Raw genomic sequence first — 15,051 nt, forward strand, 5'->3', positions numbered from 1 at the left:
ACAGGGGTCACCACAGGAAGTTGATTAGATCTGAACCCAGGTACCCCTCGCATGCAAAGGTCAAAGGTTAACCCCAAAGCACCGTGAAGAGGAATGACTCCCTTAAAATCAGCAGGAATGTGTGTAAAAGCCAAAGCGATGAAATGTGTCACTGGCCTTGCCCTTGTTGAAGTAGTGGAGGATTTTCCGGCTCAGGTTCTCCTTGCGCTGCCACTCGCTCTGACACGGGTAGTGGAGGAAGTCCCTGAGGGGCCGGTCCTCCCACTGCAGCAGCTCCCAGTACAGCAGCAGGGTGAACGCCGCCTCTGTTGATGACGGGGACAGGAGGGAAGGAAAAAAAACAAAAACAAGCGGCGTGATTGCCCGCTTTGTAACAAAGCTGCAGATGTTGAACAATCTGTGCAGTCTGGCCTCGGTGATGAACCCAAACCTTCCAGACATTTTGGGCCCCGTTTTAGCGAGCAGATGGCGTATGACACAAGCCGCCCCGAGCGCGGTGACGGCGTTTCGGTGTAATGGTGGCCAGAGGTGCAAAAAGCACCTGCGCATTCCGGGCCACATCAGCCCGCCTCAGTCTCCATTACAGACTGTTTTGGAACAATCTTCAAATTAAAAGCATGTCTGAAAACAATAAAAACACAAATGTGTGCGAGGATTAAGACTTCGGAGATGGAGGCCAGATTGCTGTACAGAAGGGAGAAGAGGACGCAGTTGGCCGTACCTCCCTCCTCCTGCTGCAGCCACAACATGTGAAGCCAGCTGAACTGACTTGTAATAAAGGTCTGCGACGTCAGATTGCCTCAGAGCTAACTGTGAAACCGCTAAAAACAGCGCCGGACCACAAAATAAGCAGTAAAGATTACAGATGACGCAATATCAAAGATCCCTGTTGAGGTTCAGACATGTGGAAACGCAGCTGAGCTCATTTTCTGTGTGCAGGTCCGCTCTATGAGCATTAACACGGACATACAGTATGTGCCATAATATCCTAATACGCGTGCCAACATGGAGGCAAGGCTTAGATACAAGCTAGTAAATGTGGCTATAAATAATACTGCACAGAAAAAACTATGAACAAAGCCTTTTGATATTGTTTGCAGCCCTCAGGGATACACACTGCTATTTTGGTGAGTAACACTGAAAGTAAACACTGCTTTTCCTTTTTTGACAGAAAAAAAAAACCCTCTGCAGGGCCTTTTTAACCCATTATGACCAGTTTTAATGTCTGTATGCAAACCTTAAAGACCGAGGACGTCCGTGTGTCACAGCTTTGTCTTTTCCTATATCCTCTTTTTTGCATTCAATAAACTGTATTTAAGTGTGTGGTAACTGGGACAGAAAGCCGCACATTCAAGTCAAAGCACCATTTCACTAATCATGAAAAGCTGTTGGCATTACATAAAATAATCCCAGCTTGCAATAATTAAAGGAATTTAACTTGGAAAAAAAAATCAATGAGGAACTCATCAGGTCAGGACATGAACCGAATCCTGAACAGGAGCGTGATCCACAAACATCACTTCAGGTCTGAATGGGTTAAGTTATCTCTGGATAGTAACGCCAGAATAGTCTTGTAAAAGAAAGAAAAAAAAAAGACAGTGTATGTGTGTGTGCGTGTGCGTGTGCGTGTGCGCGTGTGCGTGTGCGTGTGCGTGTGTGTGTGCGTGCGGACTGTCAATATTTTCCTGCGCACAGATTTGACAAAATGGTGGAAATGATATTGTCAGTTAAGTTGCTTTAGTACTCAGTCAGCAACGGTTGCTAATAGCAACAGAAAGTTTAGTAGAAAGGAGAGCTGCCAGTGTGTGTGTGTGTGTGTGTGTGTGTGTGTGTGTGCTGAGCACACAGGAGGAGGCGGCGGATCGATACAGCCTATATGTTTAGTCATACAGCTTCACCTCATTACTTTTGAATTGGCCTGAATAGTTTGTGACGTTTCTCTGAAATGTTTGACATTGACAAATGTTCGAACATCTGTCCTGATTTGACTTTGTTTCGTCTGATCTGAGAGATGTTATGTTCTTGTCTGTTGAATCTGAGTCATGTCCTGATTGAGGTCTGATCTGATCTGAGTCCAGATCATCATTTCGTGTTTCGGCTGCGTGTGTTTTGTTTCTGTGACTCTGCACATCTTTAAAACTCCCTCTGTGGATATCAGTGGGCTCCTCTGTTTTGTCTGTTGTTTTTATATTTTTCATGTCAGAAATTAGACATAGTTCTAAAATGAATGGTTTAAAAACACAAACGCTTCATGAGTCCACTGATCAGATCTGATCTGTTTAAAATCAGAAAGTGATTTACTCAGGAACCACATGTTCAGTCCCTGCAGGACACCGAGACGCGTGTTAATTATCCGCCCAGCTGCCTGTTGTTTGTTTTACGTAAGTGATGAATAAGGTTCAATTACTCATATTTTGCTACATTTATTCACACGCAGTAGTCAGCGGTGTTGATAAATGTGAGTAAAATGTGAACACTGGAAACATTTACAAAGACACACAAGTTTACAACTTCTTGTTCAGATGAGTGAAAGCGGCATTATGAAACCTAAAATGATCTGCAACTCGCTCTCTTTCTCAGATAGGACAGACAAATGGGTTAGAAATGCCAGAATTACAGAACATAAACAGACTGGTGACATTAAAGACAATCAAGAAACAGTCCTCAGTCTTCCTGAAAGCAGCATATAATTACCTCCACCTGACATTTAGCCAAGGGTGTCTCTACACTCTTGTGCGATATTAAGCTTGCAAGCCTCTGTCAGCCCACCATTTTCTGATCTATTATCTTCCTTATCTGTGGCTGAACAATGAATCCAGGCTGAAGTTGAGAAGTTTCACCAGTTTTCATAAGATAATGCCCCGAAATCCTTCCTAAACTGCTGAAAGTCGGTTCACTACACTGCCTCATGAAAGAAAAGCGCCAGCAAATCACCTTTAAAGAGTCCGCGCACAGATATATTTTTAGATACCCTCTTTTATTTGATGTCTGCTCATGATATAAGTGTCAGTCTTGCGCATGGCACCAGTTCACACACACACACTCCTGAATACATTTCACCCGTGAAAAATGCGTCTAAAACCAGCTGAGGGATATAAAAAAAAAAGGGTCTGTGATTTATACCAATAGGCTGTGGGAGATGTGTAATGAGTGGGGGAAGAAAAGGAAAAAAAAAAACTACCTACTTCAAATCATCTAATTATACAGCTTCTTGCTGCTTGAAGCATTTTACTGAGGAGTAATAAAAAAAACAGCACAAAAGATTTCATCTCAAACTGTCTTGACACCGAAGAGCCTTATAATTTTGCGCGTCAGTGTGTGATCAGGTTTAACTTGAATAAAAACGTGAATAAAACACACAGTTTGCTCCTCTATTTTAGGCGAAACAGAGCCTGAAACACGCGTCCTCCCAGTTACCTGTGAAGTCCTCTGCTTGGAGATGCAGGTCACACAGCTTGTGGATGTAGCGGATGTACATGTCCTCTTTGTTGACCTCGGATTTGTAAAAATTCTGGATTTGAATGGAAAAGCAAGCGGTTATAAATACGTGCGATGTTTCATAAATGCGTGGCTGTAAAAGTTGATATTTATGTCTCACCATGAGGTTGACAGAACCACCAATTTTCTTGTTTTCCATCTCATCTCCTTTCATACAGTCCCTGCAATGGAAAAAAAAAAAGAAGAAAAATCTCACTGCTTTGTAACTTAAAGACATAAAAGCAGTGAAATGGGATATGTGCACGTTAAATATGGCAAACCTGTAGTCCAATAATCGCTCAACGAGTCTTGTGACCGACGTGACGAAGGAGATCCCCGTTTCTCTCCAGGTCTCTTGCTCGATCTTCTCCAGCAGGCTGCAGAGACACAGTCAGACATTCTTACGTGACGACAGGAAGCCGGCCGGCGCCGCTCAAACTGCGCCTTAGTCAGAAATGTGAAGAGATCACACCTCACCTTGGGTACGGACCAAACAATTGGGTCCTGCAGTGTGATGGCAAAGAAGAATAGAAGTACTTTAGAGGACAATACGCAAAGAGCGGCGTTGTTCTGCACCACACTGTACAGGTTCGATGCTTACAACAGGCTGAAGAGCTCCCTGTGATTATCGTCGCCTTTCCCGTCCGACACCATGCTGTCCAGCTTATCCATCAGCTCTGCCTCCACCTACACAAACACACACACACATTCAGCCTGTGCCGTCCATTACTGCCGCGCCACTGTGTCTTTTACAATGCAGCGACCTGTTTGAAGTTCCCGTTTTTCCTCTGCTCCCAATCCATCATGTCGTGAAAAATTGGGATCATGATGTTTCGGACCTCGGTCTGAGGCACCAGGGTGACCCCGAGGAACGGACCCATCATTCCCGGGATGAAGTGGGGCTTGTTGTCACCTGGATGATGTGAATCACATTGAGAAATTGACACGCTTGCAAAGACTTTCCCCTCTAAAGTTCTCACTGTGGTTCTGCAGATACGTGAGTCGATGTGAAGGGGCTGACCCACCTAATTTTTGCCACATGCTGAAGAGTTCATATCCCATCATGACTCTCATATCCCCGTATCTGTAAATAGACAAAATGGAGTAAAAACAGATGTACAAACCATTCAAAAGTGGATAGAAAGTATATTAAAACTGAGTGGCTGACTTGTCGAGGACTTTCTTCCTCTTGGCAGGGCCCAGCGCCTCCAGCTGCAGACTGGGCTGGTTGATGTAGAGAACAGTGAGGCTGAAAAAGGAGTTCCACACCTGAAAACACACGCAAGCAATAAGTTCAAGAGGCTTTCCAGTCACATTTTAACGAGTTTTACAAATGTAATAACTGAAAGTAACAGCGGCACTCTGGCGTCAACATCGCAGCCCGACACACACCTTGAAATCAAAATCTGCCTCTGAGAAGTTCTTGTGCAGCGCCGGAGACAGGAACTGTGTTGTCACTACGATGATACTGCAGAAAAAGCAAACATTACACTGTCAGCTTACAAAATGAGCTGGGGGTGCCAAAAATAGATGAAAAAAAATTTGCAACACAAGCGTAACCTTCAGAGCAGGATTATCTAAAGAGAGCCTGATCTAATGGTTGGCTGTGTTCCCTCACCATCGCCGGGACAAAGACTGCATGACAGGAACGGGAAAGGCAGACTCACTGACTGGTTAGAAGCCGCATGACACTCCAGTCTCGGGGGAAGATGGTCAATTTCATCAAATTGCGAAACACACAGAAAATTTTGAGCAGGAACTCCTGCAGAGGAATATATTAGAAAGAGGATGGGTTAGGAAGGCCGATGCAAAATCCTCAGCCCTGACACTCAGAGAGCCGCTCACCTTCAGCTCCTCTTTGCTGTGGAAGTTGTTGAGCAGATGGTGAAAGTGGATCTCTGTCATCTGTCTGAGCAGAGAAAGAAGGCAGGAAACATACTCCCCCTGCACACAGAGACACGACACGTGAAAACACACGTACAGAAACGTTCGTCAGTTTCCTTATGGCCCATCAGACAGGCACTTGGAGTGGACGCTCACTGTAATCTCAGCTGTGCACTGGGGACAACGCTGTCCTCTGGACGTCTCGACGGAGTGAGACTTGCTCATGATGGACAGCAGAGTCTGCAGCAGCACATCCAGTAAGCTCTCCACCATCATCTCCACCTCCTCCTGAACAGAGGACTCCTGAGAAGGAAGAGCAGGTTGAAGGGATATAGGATATAGGAAATAGGATTCTGTTGCGGATGCATACTGAGCGTTGTAAAATACCATAGAGCTTGTCTTGATGATGGAAAAGATGCTGCCCAGGATCCCAGAACAAATGAGCAGCTCCCTCTGCTGGCGCAGATGAAGGTGGATGTGATGCAGAACCACCGGCAGCAAAATACTACGAGACTCTGCAGAGGGAGAGTTCGACAGAATAAATACGAAGTGCTAAAACAGCAGAGCGCCGCCTTTCATTTAGTCTACAGATTGAAATGCGTTGCTCTGTCATAAATTTGCCCCACCAGGGAAGAAGAAGAGACGACTCTCCACCGTGCGGGCGATGGACTGCAGCTTGACCACGTCCATGGACTGGCCGATGTCCACGGTGCTGGGCATGCTCCCCAGGGTGCCTCTCACGTACTCGGCCACCTCTTGAACCGTGAACATCTGCAGCAGCTCGTCAAAGATATCAGGGAAGCTGTTCAGCAGCGCCGCCTTCGGGGGGGGGGGGACAGTGGAAACAGAGAAGAAATGTTCAGTTAAACAGCCCGTTTTAAAGAAACGACGCATGAAACAGTCAAACCAAAACAAGACATTTGTGAAAAAAAAAATGTAGCATTTCAAATGACAATGACAGAAAGCAAATAATTAAAAAAATAATATGGCAATATTAATTTATTTGTGAAGGAAGATGTTTATTTTTCAGTGACAACCTGCAATTTTATGCCAAGCAGTTACTTTAGACTGCATCACTGTGCTTGAGCAGCCTGGTGGCTGCAAAGCATCTGGTGCATTGAGGGACCAACACAGGGGGGCGCTGTAACTTACTGAGAAGGACGACAGTCCAGCAGCAAATTCAGACAAAGGCATGCAGCTGCTGCTCACACCCCTAAACTGTCCAAGATCAAGCCGAGGATGGGTCATGAGTGAAGCATTAATGACAGAAGGCACAAAAAAAAAGTAAAACAATGACAAATGACGAGAACAGATCAAGAAATAAATCAGCAAAAAATAAAGATCATAATAAAGGAGAATGAAAAACATAAAACTTAAACAACACAGGTGGTTGAGACACAGATGAAATGGAGAGCGCTCCCTGAGCAGGGCTGCTGTGTGAACAGCCTGACCTGCGTGAAGACCAGGTTCTCCGAGCTGCGGCTGTCCAGACTCAGGACGAAGCGGATCGACTGGAAGAGCTCCTGGATGCTGGCTCTGAACTGCTCTTCCTCCATCCCACAGGTGGCTCTCGAGTAGAGGATACGAGACTGCACGATGAACTTGAACAGATACTCCAGCGCCTGGTTGGAGGGGGAAAAAAAAAAAAGGCTCAGCCGGCATCCTCCTCTTATCGGTATCGGCTTGAATATCAATACGCTAAAGAAACGTTACCGATCAGGCTTTGAAAGAGAATATCTCCACACATGAAGGTATCTCACAGGAAATTCAAAGAGCATACTCGATACATCAATATCTGCAGAGGGGTTTTGATGACTTCCTTTCATTAGCTTTTTCTCCTAGCAGGAAATTCACATCGCGATGCCTGAAATGGTGTCACATTACTCTATATCAGCACTCCTCTTTGACCATTTCCCCGCGCCACGCCAATTAATCCTTACTAAAGGAGCCAGGGCCGGCCCAGGAGGAAGTCGGCGCGATACTTTACCCTCATGGCTTCCTGGATGTGGTCCTGTCGGACGACCTCAGCCGAGCGGTCCATGTACCACTTTAGACATCGAATCAGCTCTCTGCGGGCAAAAGTTCAAACCGTCAACATCTGCAGCCTCAGAACAAGAAGCCAAAAATTAATGAAGCAGCGTCATACTTGTAGGCGAGAGCTCCGGCAAAGTGGTTTTGGATGTAGGAGTCCATGACAGGCCTGAAGTGATAGAAGCGACTGTCCCTGAGCAGGTTTATGATGAACACCTGAACAAGAAAGAACACTGCTGTCATAAACGTGCCTCCTTTAAAAAGCTCCTTTACATCCTCTGATGCATACTAACAGGATGTTTTTTTAAACATTCCTACCAGTGATTGGAAAACCAGCGGCCCGTATTTATCAGTGTTGTCATCTAAAAGACAGAAGAGCGTATCCAGGACATCTCGCAAGAACTGTACAGGGGAAAAAAAACAGAAGATCTCAAAAAGAGCATCACATCAAAGGCTTCACTGCTAACAAAAATAGAAATAAGAAAGACATTAAAAAGGATAGCCCCGTCCAACAAATACCTTGAGATGAAGAGCTTTTTCAATCTGAGTTAACCATTAAATACACTGTCATAAAGTAAAAAGAAAGAAGGCAGTATAATGATTTATTTTGCTGAAAAGATTACCTTTAACTGAGAATATCAATAACAATATTGGTAAAATACCAAAAGAACAATGTCATTTTAAAATATAACTGGGTTTTGTTGTCAGTCTCATTCCAAATGCTGTAAAGTTAAGGTTTTATTTTAGGTTCTTTCTTACTTCTTGATAAAGGCTTAAAAAAAAAAAAAAAAGAGGTAGCGGGACTTCAAAGGCTTCTCATCATTTAATAACTATGAAGTCAGTGACCTTGACAATCTCCTCTCCACTGATCTGCCGTAGTCGACCGAGGATGTCCAACACCCTGTCCGGATGGGCCTTCCAGTTCAGAAGAGCCAAGAGGTCCACTGATCAACAGAACAAAACAGAGCTGAGCGCGATCCAATCAAACGGGAGGAGATCAAAGCGGAGCGCGTGCTGGATTACCATTTTGGGTGAGCTTGGTGGAGCAGAGTATCGTGGACACCCAGAAGGTTTCTTTGGGGCTTCTCTGGAAGGGCAGGTTGGCCGGCAGGTTGGGACAGCTGTTGAAGTCCTCCTTACAGCAGGGCAGGCTCAGGTACAGACCCTGGTTACTGAAGGTGGCATTTTCATCGCACTGCAGGACGGAAACGAGGGAGATCAAGCGAGATTCGGGAAGGTTGTGAGTGCTAACCACGACACCACCGCGCAACACATTTACTTAACATAGAAAGTGTGACCAAACCTGCGCTGCGTTCGTACCTTATACACATACAGCTCATGACTCTCGTCCGACAGCGTGGTGCCATCTTCCCTCATCAGAGGAGTGAAGGCGAATCCAAAGAGTTTTTTCTCCCCTTTGTCTTTAGCTGAAAGGAAGCACGTCACAACACGATGCATCACACACTCATAAACCCTGACACAAACATCGGCGTAGCTCCCAGCGAGATCCAATCTGTCCTCATAAAAACTGTGCGCGGAGGGTCTGACCGCCGCCGGGCCGCATCGCTGACTCACTGGAGCAGTGTCTGAACTCGAAGCGGAGGTGGGATCCCCTGAAACGGTCTATGGGAATGGGCAGCTTGACCATCTCGCTCCAGCGGGGGCTGTTGTTGTGATACAGGACGAAGGAGCGGTACTCGGAGGTGTTCGGCTCCCCGCTGCCCAAACTGATGCAGTCCTGCAAAGCGGGAGGAAGGCTCCGCTCGTCATCGTTCGCACGCTGACGATGCAGCACCAAAGGCGTCACGTGCGGAGTGTGTGTCATACTTTGAGCGTGTCCCCGTCGGCGTAGAGCACATACAGCGTGACTTCGATGTTCTTCTGGACGCTCTTGCCGCCCCTCTCAAACTCCCCCCGCTCCAGGGTCAGGTACAGGTCGTTGCGTGTGTCACCTACAGTACGACAATTACGAAGGAGGAACTTCAATATTTTACTCATTCATCCAGTGGAGCGCCGCAAAAAAGTGACGCCGAGCCTTAAAAGTGGCGTTAGAAGAACGTCAAGATGAATTAGGAAGGCGGCAACTTCTCAGAGAATCCCTGACCGCGACAACAAACAACTCCGTCTCCTGCCCAGACGACGCTCATGAGCTCGGATCGTCCTTGTCAGCTTCTGCTCCACAGACGAACCACGAGTGGTCCGCACAGATTAGGCCTGAGCGCCGACCGAGATGTCACAACTCCGTCGGAGTGACCCTGCTGAGCCGCGGCTCTCGTCTGCCTCAGCACCTTTCACGAGGTCAGTGATTAATGAAATAAATATCAGCGGCAGATATTGCAGTTATTTATAAAATCAGATTATAGTTATTTATATCCAAGTCATTTCCTTGGGGACAGATGACTCACAAGGACTGATATTGGGAGGTATTTCAGGCTAACTGGAGAGGAGCGGAGCAGATTATAGATTCTCCGTAGACACAAAACACTGCAATGTCAGCTGATGAAATATTCCGAAATAAACACACCTCTCCCCCTCTCTGTCTTTGAGTTATCTTTGAAGACCTCCGCACCTGACCTACATGCTGATCTCTCTGGGAAGGGGAGTAAATAAACCGAGAGTTTACAAAGTCCCAGGTGTGAGAGACGTACAGGAGAACAAACAGGCTAAATGTACATGAGATCTAAAACAAACGGCGCTTGAACGTTTATTCAGCGCAGCTGAATATGCCGTGAGATCAACTTGGACAGTTATTCATTCCAATCTGCTCCATTCTTTTCCTCTAATCCCCTCCTTCTCGGTGTTTCCCCCTCTTTCACTTCCTGTGCGACCTTCCCCGCCCTCCTCCTCCTCCTCCTCCTCCTCCTCTCTTCACCCCCTCACCTGGCAGGATCACGTCCGGGAAGCCCAGTTTGCGTGTGAGCGCCAGGGCCCTGTTGAACACGGCCTGGTTCTCCCGTCTGATCTGCTCCAGCTCGCCTCGCAGCAGCTGCAGGGAAATGATGAGGCCTGGGGAGGCGGCGGCGGCGGGGGTGGAGGGGGCAAAGTGAAGAGGTGAGGGAGAGGAAGAAGAAAGAAAGGAAGCACATGGACAAAAAAGGAAGGGGGGAGAGAGGGAAGATGGGGTATTTAAAGGACATTAGTCAGAATGTGGGGGAGGAGAAGACAGACAGGAGAGGATGGAGAGACGTGATCAGAGCCAGAGGAGAGGGAGGGGGGAGGAACGGCGAGGTGGAGTTACACAAAGGAACGTTCTGCACAAATCTTGTGACATAATCTTGGAGGCATGATTGAGGCGTGAGTCATCGTTTAAACCGTGAGATGCTCATAAAATGACAAGCGATAGTGGAGTGTCACAGCACACCCTCACACCGGGTCTGTTTTCAACGTTCACACCGCTCCCAAAGATCCGTTCACACCGCCGAGCCGCGCGATCATCAGGTACAAGGTCACAGCAGCGACGACGAGGACCGGACCGTGTTCTAGTTTCTGATTTTCTGATTTGCACCGACATCTTTGAGTCACTGAATTTATTTTTTTTTTAGTTGTTTTTGTTTTGTTTTTTTTGACTAAAAATAGTTTCAATAAAAACTGTCAACGTGCTCAGCAAGACGGCAGTGATTCATTTTTTTGCTGAGTAAATTTTTTATGTTTTAATCATCAAAAACAAACCTTTTTTTAATTTCGGTGGTGTTATTGCGCAGCTGTGTTGATAATCCAAAACCCTATAACTGTTCTTATTTTTGATCAACTATTCCCTTAAAAAAACAGAATTGTTAACATGTTTAATATGATTTATTTGATTCATTATGATAAAGATATTTTTATGAAATCTTAAGAGAGCATTACAAACTTATTTATACAAATATTTAGATATTTAAATGTGAACCTAAGATTGACTTTTAAAACCATCCTGTTATTCATTGGTTTATTTAATTCACTTAGATTCCAGGTCATTTTCACAGACATTGTTTTCACGGGTCTTATGTTGCTCTTCTCACATTTCAACACTGAAATACATAAATATAAATAGCACACATAATAATTTGTTTTAGTATTAAACTTTCTTGTTTAATTATTGAAAGAGTGATTCTTTTATGATTTACTCGGAATCTGTTGTTTCCAGTCTCCTGATGTGAGGCAGCATTTTCACACACTTTGTTGCTTTACCTTAAATACAATCCTTGCTTTTATCTTGTATGAAGCACTTTGTGCTACACTTCATTTGAAAGCGCTTCAGAATTAATAGAATAGAACAGAGCACATTCCTAATCCTAGAGGAAAAATTCTCAGAAAAATCCAAGGTGATGAAATAAAAGTCCAAATAAATATAAAAGCCAACGCAGCAGGCTGCATGCATCTTGTGAACGCACTACCTCCAGATGACAGATTTTAAAGGTCTAACAGGTCTGTGGAGGAAACAGAATTACCATAGTTGGTGCTGGGGGCTGAGTACTTGGTATTGGACTTGCGGATGATGTTCTCGTGTACCTGGTACCACTCGTTCTCGTTGTTGCATCTGCGGAGAAAGACAGTCGGGGTACGGCTGTTAACAACGTGCCCATTAGCGGGTCCAGATGGAGGGATCAGGACGCGGCGCGTGGGGACTACAAGAACAGCATGAGTCCCAGAGCCCGATTTCCTCCTGGAGAAAAGGTAGCAGCAGGGGGAGGTGCTATCAAGCAGCACATTAGCCCAAATGCACAGCACACTAAGCAAACCTGACAGCCAGCTCTCTACCAGCCTTTTTCATTACTGTGGGCCCGAAGGCCCCTGGGAAAGGCATGGGGAAATGCACAGACTGGAGCCTTATAGGAGCCGACAGTTTGGAGGCAGCTCAGCACTGAATCACTGCTTTCTTTTTAAAGGGAAGGGCTCTTCACGTCAGCAGTGAAATCCAATAAAAAAACCGCGGCTTTCTAGTCTGGAAATCTTCACTCCGCACTGAGCTGCGTGGTCATCCTTAAAGGGCTTCATGGGAAGAATGTCATGTGAGCAGATAGCAACGTGTGCGAGTGACCTCTGACCCAGAGAGGATGCTGAGAAGGACAGTGCAGATACAAGAAGACACTATATCTGTTGACTGACAGGAAAATATGCTGAGCTCTGTGCTATTTTGCTTTGTCCTCTAACTTTGCTCAATTAGCGGTGTGTCATCGCGCCCAGTGTCTTCCCCTCTCCTTTTCCGCGTCTCCTGCCTTCGCTGGGTTGGCCTACATACAAGCCTAACAGAGGCAGCCAGATTCACAACACGCCAAGTGCCCTATCTCGGGCCCAGGGTGAGGAGCTATTGATTTTCCAGAGGACACTTCATTATCATTCTGGTCAAAACACAGCGAGTGTCAACAGACAAGCACCAAGTTGTCATGCACAACATTTTGGGAACATCCACACATTCCTCATCGGCGCGAAGACACTTTCACTCCGCGTCAAGGAGGGCTGTAAATGAAGGTGTCATAGTCTAAGGAATTCAGAAGAATCGTGTATCGGTACTCACGTGTAAACTTTCAATACAAAATCCTTCTCCTCTTTGAGGTCTGTGATCGTGTGGAAAACGTCACTCATAGCAAGCACGGCACAGCCATAGGGTCGTCGGTACTGCACGTGAGGCGGGCCTTTCTTCGAGTCGTTGAGCAGCATACGGCCTGAAAACAACAAGAGAAAGGGTGTGCTCAGAAAACAACGGATACATCATAACGGCAATACAATTTTTCCTACACTGCATTAATTACCAGTTCTGACGACATGTGCAACAATATACAGGTCTCTCTTCAAGTCTTTACTGCTTAGGTCCTGCAGAGAAATGGGATGGGAAAAAAAAAGTGGTCAGCAAGGTGTTTTAAAACGCTAATCTATTTGGATTTACATCAAACAGAATAAGTGTCAGACCGTGAAGAGAGCACACAGGCGATCAACTTTCTCTGGATTCTTTGGTCCTCCGTTTTTGTTCAGTTTCACCATGAACTTCTCACTGCAACAGAAGCCAGTTCGCAGTTTCAGAGTTTGTCAGCCCCTGATGGATGTATGTGTGTGTGTGTGTGTGTGTGTGTGTGTGCACGCGCGCCCTCCTCGGCGTACCTGATCTGTTTGGCCTCACGAGTGTCGTACAGAGAAAAGAAGACGTCTGCATCCTCGCTGATGCTGTTGTAAGTAAAACTCTTCAGATTGATGAAGAGGTGGTGCGACACGGGGACTCGACAGCCGTCACCATGGCGCTGTCTCATGCTATCACCCTGGGAACGGAGAGGAAACTGGCCGCTAACAAGAGTCCGCACTGCGAGCCGGACCGAACACCTGCCACATTCTGTATATCGGAGCTAAGCCTGTTTAACAGATGAGCAGGGAGACTGTAACAAGTGAATAATTCATTGACACTGAGCATGTTTCATCCTATGGAAATCACATGTATCCACACATGTCTCAGCAGTCACGTGCGCTGATGTCTATATCTGCTGTATACCTTCTCCCTTTTTAAAACCTAAACAGTATTACTGTCTAAAGGTAAGTGTATTTGCAGCGTTCTGTCAAGTATTTAACAATAATGTTTTCCTTAAAAGGTTTTCGTGCCTGCATTTTGTGAACTGTTGATTAGTTAAGATACAGCTGTCAAAAAATTGGTGTGTAAATCAAAATGTGGACAAATTTCTATTTTCATGACGTCCTGATACTTGAGTGCACTAAGCTAAGCTCATTAGCCGCTGACTCCAGCTTTACATCTGCAGATTATAAACAAAATAAACAAGCGTTTTTCTCATGTTGTTTACATGCTCTTTTCATAATCTTTGCTTAAAACATTAGACTCATGTGGGTCTAAGTAAAAAAACTGCACCAGACAACAAAATATACCACCCCTAAAAATGCAACACGTCCCTGACCACATGAAATTCAGCAGTGAAATCCTTCACAGTGGCCTGCAGCGCCGTTCGTGCATGCATCGGGACATATGTGATCCCAGTGGGAATTAATCCTCACACCCTGGCAGTGTTGGCGTGAGGTTATCGTGATGCATGACAGTGGCGCACAGATCACATGGATTATGGGCCACCACTTGTGAAGAGTGTAACGGCGATGGTGTCGGTGCCAGAGCGGCGCCCGGGCAGCAGGACGCTAACTCCGCGCTGAGTGTTTGGTAAAGAAATGAAAAGTGGGAGTTGAATAGAGAAGGGTGAGTGTGAACGACGGGATGGCTTCATGAACAAACAGCTCTGAAATGACTGTACCTGGTTTGTGCTTTGCTGACCACAGTGTCTGCTGGATACATGCTAAAAAAAAAAAGAGAGAGAGAGAGAGAGTTCAAAAGAGAGAAGTCAGATCAGCCGGTCCGGTCTTTAGTCTTCCCACACAGCGTTGAACTTATTTACCTCACAGAAACTTCAGACACAGGGGCTATCTGAGCCGTGCCTCAACCGATGCTTCAAATCTGACGAAGGTTCACCTACGTATGCTGCCGAGTGGCTGTACTACCGTTCCCACAGCACTAAAAGAAGCCCACATGAGGCAAAACGTGAGCGTGTGGGAGGGAGGAGGACAAAGCCAGCAGCGCCCACACGCACCCCTCTCCGCTCGGCAGCCTGAAAGAACTCTTCTACTCCCATACCTGAAGAGGAGCCAAGGCCCCGCGCCCTGCCAAGCGCAAGCTCACTTTCATCGAGAGAGTCAGGA

The 15,051-nt window shown here is 46.1% G+C and overlaps 1 protein-coding gene across 3 annotated transcripts in view; it reads right to left on the reverse strand.

Moving 5' to 3' along the window:
* Nucleotides 1-15,051, reverse strand: part of LOC115408375 (dedicator of cytokinesis protein 3-like) — a 42,707-nt gene that overhangs the window by 9,915 nt on the left and 17,741 nt on the right. For all 3 annotated transcript variants that reach the window (XM_030119092.1, XM_030119090.1, XM_030119091.1), the window contains exons 8-38: nt 14,610-14,651; nt 13,468-13,622; nt 13,279-13,360; nt 13,122-13,182; nt 12,887-13,034; nt 11,820-11,908; nt 10,273-10,398; nt 9,220-9,344; nt 8,968-9,130; nt 8,713-8,819; nt 8,416-8,587; nt 8,239-8,336; nt 7,711-7,794; nt 7,508-7,608; nt 7,349-7,430; nt 6,813-6,983; nt 5,988-6,180; nt 5,749-5,876; nt 5,518-5,664; nt 5,323-5,421; nt 5,145-5,239; nt 4,870-4,945; nt 4,646-4,746; nt 4,503-4,561; nt 4,242-4,390; nt 4,079-4,164; nt 3,955-3,981; nt 3,759-3,854; nt 3,599-3,659; nt 3,418-3,511; nt 157-305 (exon numbers count right to left, since the gene is read on the reverse strand). In XM_030119092.1, the coding sequence (XP_029974952.1) occupies nt 157-305; nt 3,418-3,511; nt 3,599-3,659; nt 3,759-3,854; nt 3,955-3,981; nt 4,079-4,164; nt 4,242-4,390; nt 4,503-4,561; nt 4,646-4,746; nt 4,870-4,945; nt 5,145-5,239; nt 5,323-5,421; nt 5,518-5,664; nt 5,749-5,876; nt 5,988-6,180; nt 6,813-6,983; nt 7,349-7,430; nt 7,508-7,608; nt 7,711-7,794; nt 8,239-8,336; nt 8,416-8,587; nt 8,713-8,819; nt 8,968-9,130; nt 9,220-9,344; nt 10,273-10,398; nt 11,820-11,908; nt 12,887-13,034; nt 13,122-13,182; nt 13,279-13,360; nt 13,468-13,622; nt 14,610-14,651 (3,366 nt within the window). The remainder of the gene's footprint in view (nt 1-156; nt 306-3,417; nt 3,512-3,598; nt 3,660-3,758; nt 3,855-3,954; nt 3,982-4,078; nt 4,165-4,241; nt 4,391-4,502; nt 4,562-4,645; nt 4,747-4,869; nt 4,946-5,144; nt 5,240-5,322; nt 5,422-5,517; nt 5,665-5,748; nt 5,877-5,987; nt 6,181-6,812; nt 6,984-7,348; nt 7,431-7,507; nt 7,609-7,710; nt 7,795-8,238; nt 8,337-8,415; nt 8,588-8,712; nt 8,820-8,967; nt 9,131-9,219; nt 9,345-10,272; nt 10,399-11,819; nt 11,909-12,886; nt 13,035-13,121; nt 13,183-13,278; nt 13,361-13,467; nt 13,623-14,609; nt 14,652-15,051) is intronic.

The sequence above is a fragment of the Salarias fasciatus genome, chromosome 20 (assembly GCF_902148845.1).
Source record: "Salarias fasciatus chromosome 20, fSalaFa1.1, whole genome shotgun sequence".
Taxonomy (NCBI): domain Eukaryota; kingdom Metazoa; phylum Chordata; class Actinopteri; order Blenniiformes; family Blenniidae; genus Salarias; species Salarias fasciatus.